Raw genomic sequence first — 7,480 nt, 5'->3', positions numbered from 1 at the left:
CCGGGTTGATTTTTTGATTTATTGTAGAGATGAGGTCTTGCTGCCCCAGGTGGGTCTCGAACCCGCGGACTCCGGCAGTCCACTCACCTCAGACTCCCAAAGGTGCAGGATTAGAGGCTGAGCCACCGAGCCCGAGTTTTTTTTTTTTTTTTTTGAGTTGGAGTCTCAGTCTGTCGCCCAGACTGGAGTGCAGTGGCTGCTCCCGGCCACCGCAGCCTCGACCTGCTGGGCTCCGGCGATCCTTCCACCTCAGCCTTCCAAGTAGCTGGAACTACAGACGCGCGCTACCACGCCCGGCTGATTTTTTGATTTATTGTAGAGATGAGGTCTCGCCTAGGTACCCAGGTAGGTCTCGAACCCACAGTCTCAGACAATCCGCTCACCTCAGCCTCCCAAAGGCGCGGGATTACAGGCTGAGCCACCGAGCCCGGCTTCTTAATTTTTCACATTTGTGTTAATACCACATTGTGTGGGTTCATAGACTAGTGTTGGTTTGTTCCTGCTGTGGTAGAAAAGCATTTAGAAACAAAGCAATTTGATAGTACCCTGACATTCCTATCGTATTTTACAAAACCTCAATCTATTATAGATTGAAAATGAAAAATGCAGGTAGTTGAGAAGCTCTGTGCTAGACCATTTGAACAGAATGACCTCTGTTTAAAACTGGCTTTGGCAAAGTTTGTAGATAAGAATCCAAGACCATTTCAAGATTCTGGGCAAATAGCCCAGTTTAGCTTACTTAATCTGCAGCTGAAATTGTGCCTCATCTTTGTGGTTCTAGTCGTAAAGTCACTACTTATTTTTGACCCTGGATATTTGAATGATTAAGAATTAACTTTTATAAATAAGTTTGGGAACGGTGGCTCACGTCTATAATCCCAGCACTTTGGGAGGCTGAGGGTGGAGGTTTGTTTGCGGTCAGAGGTTTGAAACTAGCCTGGGCAACATGGCCAAAAAAAAAAAAAAACACACAAAAACAAGTCGGGCTCGGTGGCTCAGCCTGTAATCCCGTGCCTTGGGAGGCTGAGGTGAGTGGATTGCCTGAGCCCACAGGTTCAAGACCTGCCTGAGCAACTTGGTGAGAACTTATCTCCACAATAAATCAAAAATTAGCCGGGCATTGTAGTACGCGCCTGTAGTTCCAGCTGTTTGGAAGGCGGAGGCGGGAGGATCACCAGAGCCCAGCAGGTTGAGGCTGCGGTGGCCGGGAGCGTGCCACTGCACTCCAGTCTGGGTGACAGAGTGAGACTCTGAATAAAAAAAAAAAAAAATTAGCTGTGCATGGTGGCGCATGTAGTTCCACCTGCTCAGGAGACTGAGGCAGAAGGATCCCCTGAGCCCAGGAGGTCAAGACTGTGGTGAGCCATGATCATACTCTGCATTCCAGCCTGGGTGACAGAGTGAGACTCCTATTTTTTGATAAATAAATGGATAATACTTGGGTGTTTAATAAATGGCAACTTTTTTTTTCTTTCAGAACTACAAAAGGAGTTTATTTATTGAGGGAAAGAGGGTGCAAACAATACAAAAGTCAAAAGCTTATCTGGTCTTCAATTAACTTTTCTTCTCTGCTTGTCACATGGGAGTTGGGTTTTGTTTGTACATTTTCTAAGGATCCTGATCTGCTCACAGAATCCTTATACAGGGGGATGCTTTGGGCAGAGTCCTTCAGTGACCCTGTGGGATAACTCTTAGCAGGGTGGGAGGCATTGCTTGGTTCTGTCTACTTCTTTCCCTTCTGTTTCATGTGTACTACAAAATAGTTGTTGCATGCAGTGGTGAGGCCAGCGATGAGCGAAAAGACGCTCTGGAAAAGCCCACTTTGCCGTCTCGGCATTGGTCCCGGGCCTTCATTATTTTGTCCACGGTCAGAGGGTCTTTCTGATTTTCCAAAAACCCAGGGAACTTCTTTTCCATGAGTACTCTTAGGTCTTTCTTTGTTAAGTAACCTTTATCCCCAGCAAATTTGTGGAATGTAAACATCATGGTTTCCATGGCATGTTCCATTTGAGATGGCATTTTGGTGAGTTCTATTGAAGCCTTCGCGGTGGGGCGCGGTGCGGACGCTGGACGAGAGGGGACCGGTCTGCGAGGAGAGCGGTGGGCGGTCAAATGGCAACTTTTTACTTATTGCTGTATATTGCTCTAAATTCATTTACATTTAAGGCTTAAGTAGTCTCCATTTTTACTTTTTTCTCCTTAATTTTTCATTACAGAATTGAAGAAGATGTTCCTGCTCCTTCTACCTCTGCAGATAAAGTGCAGAGGTAAGATTTACATGGTACAACTAGATTCATATCTGGAACATAAACTAAGAACAGTATAACTGGAAGGCAGTTGGTTTCATTATTACTTTTTACTTAGAGTGCTAAACAGTGCTAATAATATTCCTACCATTTGTTCAAGTAATTCCATTTCTAGAAACCTGTTGTAAAGATATAATAGCAATGTAACGGCAAATGGTTTTAATTTTTCTTTTTTTCAGTTGGAGTCTCACTCTGTAGCCCAGGCTGGAGTGCAGTGGTACACTCGTGGCCACTGCAACCTCGACCTGCTGGGCTCAGGTGATCCTTTCACAGCCTTCTAAATAGTTGGATCTAGAGGTGTACACCATCTAATGCCCGGCTAATTTTTTCATTTATTGTAGAGTTGAGGTCTCATCAAGTTGCCCAGGCTGGTCTTGAACTCCTGAGTTCAGGCATTCCTGTCACCTTTACCTCCCAAAGTGCTGGGATTATAGACTTGACCCTGTACCCAGCCTATTTGCTTTCTTTCTTTCTTTTTTTTTTTTCCTGATACAGTGTAGAGACGAGGTCTTACCAGGTTGCCCAGGCTGGTCTCCAAACCCCTGAGCTCAGGGAATCCTCTTGCCTCGGCCTCCCAAAGTGCTGGGATTACAGGCTTTGAGCCCCGGTGTCGAAACCTGTTTGCTCTTTTTTATGCCAGTACCACATTATCTTAATCTTTTTTTTTTTTTTTTGAGTTGAAGTCTCACTCTGTCACCCTGACTGGAGTGCAGTGGCTGCTCCCGGCCACCGGAGCGGCCACCGCAGCCTCAACCTTCTGGGCTCTGGCGATCCTTCCGCCTCAGCCTTCCAAGTGGCCGGGATTACAGGCATGCGCTACCACGCCCAGCTGATATTTTGATTTATTGTAGAGATGAGGTCTCGCTGCCCACGCGGGTCTCGAACCTGCGGGCTCAGGCAATCCACTCACCTCAGCCTCCCAAAGGCACGGGATTACAGGCTGAGCTACCAAGCCCGGCTATCTTAATCTTGAAATCACTGCCTCTTGCCTTATTTACCTAAATGCTCCTTAAATTTAATTTTTTTGTTGTACTTGTATGAAGTTAATGGTTCTTTATGATTCCTTTTTATTTATTTTTATTCACAAATAGAGTAACGTGTAGAATACAGTCTTTGTGAGGAGATAAGTCTTATTGATTAAATATTCTGGTAAGACTTCTGGAAATACTGCCTTTAAGATTGTGTGTGTGTTTGAGTTAGGGTCTCACTCTGTCGCCCAGTCTGGAGTACAGTGGCACGATCGCAACTCTTTGTATCCTTGACCTCCTTAACCCAGGTGACCCTTCCACCTTAGCCTCCCAAGCGACTGGGACTACAGGTGCATGCCACCACACCTAATTTTTTTATTTTTATATTTTGTAGAGACAGGGTCTTGCTATGTTGCCTAGGCTGGTTTCAAGCAGTCCTCCTGACTCTGCCTCCCAAAGTGCTGGATTATAGGCATGAGTCACCATACCCGACCTCTTTTGGTTTTATGGTAGTAATAAGTATGAGTTAGCTTTTTGGTCTCGTCCATAGAAATGAGATGAGGATGGTAAAGTCATTGTTTGGAAAGCATCACAATAAGTTGCACACACTATGCCACTACTGTGGCTATAAGGTTACCACCTTCAGAAGTTGACCTGTGGCAAATGTGGCTACCTTGCCAAGTATGAGAGAAAGTAAAACTGGAGTGCCAAGGCTAAAAGATGAAATACCACTGGGAGTGGTGGAATGAGGCTCCAAAAATTGTGTACTGCAGGTTCAGGCATGGATACCTTGAAGCAACAACACCTAAACAAACCCAGGAAGGCAGCCATTGCAGAATCCAGTTTATCTCAAGAATTTCAATGATTAGTAATGAAGTAAATGTTCTGGTTTGAAAAAAAAAATATGAGCCAGCCAGGCCTTGTTAGAGTAGTCCAGAGGTGTTAAAAATTAAAGAAAATATTGTGGTTCGAACGTAGCAGGTGTTTAAAAAGATGTTGATTCTTCCCGGTGCAGTGGCTCACACCTGTAATCCCAGCACTTTGGGAGGCACTGGCAAGAATCCAGGTGTTAGAGACCTCATCTCTATAATAAATCAGACATTTTACCGGGTGTGATGGTATGTGCTTGTGGTTCCAGGTATTTGGAAGGCTGTGGTGGAAGACTGACCTGAGCCCAGCAGGTCAAGACTGCAGTGGCCTGGGCAACAGAGTGAGACTCCTACCCCACCTCCCAAAATGTTGATTCAAACAATACTTGACACTAGAAAAACATATTTTTCTTGCAGTCTGGATGTGGATTGTGAAGCCAAGAAACTATTGGGTTTAGGACAGAAACATCTGGTGATGGGGGATATTCCAGCAGCGGTCAATGCATTTCAGGAAGCAGCTAGTCTTTTGTAAGTACTGTGTGTTTTGCTGTTATATATCATGTTCCTAATAAACCTTGAGTTATAAAACATTTTATGGGGAAGAAGCATGAAGAACAAGAATTTTAATACATTTGCTTATTTTTCATGTAGGAGTTTATTCCTGTAACTGTAATTATAAAACCTAAATATCATTGAGAAATTTCAGCTTTTGGTTCTTCTGAGTTAAGGTAATTTGCATTCCAGTCACCACTAATTAGGATTACCATCTTGGTTTGTCTGGGACTTTCCCAGTTTTAAGACTGGAATATCTGTGTCTGGCGAACCACTCCAGGGCCAAGCATGTTATGATTGATTATGCTACTACTAAATGCTATTATTAGCACAGCATTTTTTATACTTTCCTAGCACATATGTTGCCTGCTGTTGCTTACCACCAAATAGCCATATATATCTGTATTTTGGAGGAAGATGTCGATTTTAGTACCTTTAAGGTGATTTATTTTCCCTAAAGACTTTTTTTTGAAGCCAAGAAACCTTTGGGAGTCTGAGGTGAGTGGATTGCCTGAACCCGTGGGTTCGAGACCCGCCTGGGTGGCGAGACCTCATCTCTACAATAAATCAAAAAATCAGCCGGGCGTGGTAGTGCATGCCTGTAATTCCGGCTACTCGGAAGGCTGAGGCAGAAGGATCACTGGAGCCCAGCAGGCGAGGCTGTGGTGGCTGGGAGCAGCCACTGCACTCCAGTCTGGATGACAGAGTGAGACTCCAACTCAGAAAAAAAAAACCCAAAAAAAACCCCCAAAAGAAATGGTTATAATGCAGCATTTGTGGGTTTCAGCTTTGAAGCTCCTTGTGATTAAGGGTCATATCAATTTATTATTTTTCTAATCCTTTACTCGCTCTTCCAATATCCAAAACAGAATCTTTTCTTGGATGTCTGCAATAATCTCGTCTAATTCTTGACCTCTTTTGTCATCTCTACTTGAGTTTAATGAACTAGAGGGCTAAGAATGGAGACCAAATTTTACCTGATAGTGTTTAGGTATTTTTGTATAAAAATCCTTGGTGGTCTTACAATGTGAAATCTAAGTTTTTAAGGTTTAGCACAAATAAACACTTTTCTTAGCTTATTCTTCCTCTCCTGGAGAGGTCGGTATTCCCACTGTTCTGCCAATAAGGTTATGTAGGAGGAAAATTTGAGATGCACTGTTGTAATCTAGTAGACTACCCTTACATATATCTGTCATCACAATTTCTAGCTTAATTATTTATTCTCAAGTCTCTCAAGACCATTATTTGACTTCACTTTTCATGTCTTCTGCTGATCATTTTATGAAAGCCTCTTTTTACACAGAGAAGTACCTCCTTCTTCCCATTCTTTACAACTTGAGTGATTTTTGTTCCTCCTTCCCTGCCTAGGTTTTTTGGTGTGTGTGTTTTTTTTTTTTTTTAGTTGGAGTTTCACTCCGTCATCCAGGCTGGAGTATAGTGGCACCCTCATGGCCACTCCAGTGTCAACCTGCTGAGCTCTGGCGATCCTTCCACTTTAGCCTTCCAAGTAATTGGAACTTTAGGTGCTAACCACACCCAGCTAATTTTTTTTTTAAATTGTAGAGATGGGGTCTCACGAAGTTGCCTAGACTAGTCTCAAACTCGCGGGCTCAGGCAGTCCTCTTGTCTCGGCCTGCAAAGTGCTGGGATTACAGGCTTGAGCCATTGCACCTGGCCATGTATGTATTAATAGCTACAACTTAAATATAGTGCGATCTGTATTTTTTCTTTCTTTCTTTTTTTAAAATTTGATTATTATTTTTTTAAGTGAGAAAGGATTTATTGAGAGGGCAGAGAAGCTCCCACAGTGGGAGGGAACCTGAAGGGGTTGCCCTTTTTTTTTTTTTTTTAATTGAGTTGGAGCTTACTCTGTATCCAGGCTAGAGTGCCGTGGCACACTCACAGCCACCGCAGCAAATGTGAGTTCGCACATCCAATCATATAAATTAGTTCAGTTCATGTGTCTAATGTGCATTGTTACATGCACGCATCCTTTATAAGTGGTTGTGCTTTTTTGCTTTTGTGTACTTTATAATATTTATGTGAAAAGTAGTATAAATATGCTACAGTACAGTACTATATAGCTGATTGTGTTAGTTGGGTACCTAGGTTAACTTTGTTGGACCTAGGAGCAAATTGGACTTAACTAATGTGCTCCTGGAATGGAACTTATTCCTATGTAGGGGACATACTGTACAGCTAGTTAGGGTTTAAGGTAGGATTTGAACCCAGGAAGAATGGCTTCAGACATTATGTTCTTTATATCATGATGCCTTTCCATAGACCTTACCCTCTGTCAGAGCCAGATGTCCTGTAACTATTCTGGTCCATATTGACGGGAGGAATACCTACTGATGCAGTTTGGCCCTAAGATTATATATTAACTGTAGCAAACTGTTGTCACTTAGAATATATATATATATATATATATATATATATATATATATTATTTATTTATTTATTTTTGAATTGGAGTCTCACTCTTGCGCAGGCTGGAGTGCAGTGGCACGGTCACAGCCACCGCAGCCTCGACCTGCTGGGCTCAGGCAGATCTTTCTGCCTCACCCTTCCAAGTGGCTGGAACTACAGGCGCGAGCCACCATGCCCTGCTAATTTGATTTATTGTAGAGATGAGGCCTCACCATGTTGCCCAGGCTGGTCTCCAACCCCTGGTCTCAGGCAATCCACTCACCTCGGCCTCCCAAAGTGCTTAGATTACAGGCTTGAGCCACTATGCCCAGTCAGACTATGTATTTTATATATATATATATATATATATATATAT

General features: G+C 43.1%; 1 protein-coding gene and 1 pseudogene across 4 annotated transcripts in view; one reads left to right on the top strand and one right to left on the bottom strand.

Moving 5' to 3' along the window:
* The window catches only part of NASP (nuclear autoantigenic sperm protein), a 29,278-nt gene that overhangs the window by 6,381 nt on the left and 15,417 nt on the right, over positions 1-7,480 (top strand). For 3 of the 4 annotated variants that reach the window (XM_021717954.1, XM_008068836.1, XM_021717953.1), the window contains exons 2-3: positions 2,217-2,267; positions 4,561-4,671. In XM_021717954.1, coding sequence (XP_021573629.1) covers positions 2,217-2,267; positions 4,561-4,671 — 162 coding nt within the window. The remainder of the gene's footprint in view (positions 1-2,216; positions 2,268-4,560; positions 4,672-7,480) is intronic. The other variant, XM_021717955.1, reaches the window with a different exon arrangement.
* On the bottom strand, positions 1,724-2,074 carry LOC110596611 (annotated as a pseudogene).

This window comes from Carlito syrichta, unplaced genomic scaffold, assembly GCF_000164805.1.
Source record: "Carlito syrichta isolate Samal-C Ts95f unplaced genomic scaffold, Tarsius_syrichta-2.0.1 Scaffold311587, whole genome shotgun sequence".
In the NCBI taxonomy this organism is placed as follows: Eukaryota; Metazoa; Chordata; class Mammalia; order Primates; family Tarsiidae; genus Carlito; species Carlito syrichta.
This window is presented reverse-complemented; position numbering and strand designations above follow the sequence as displayed.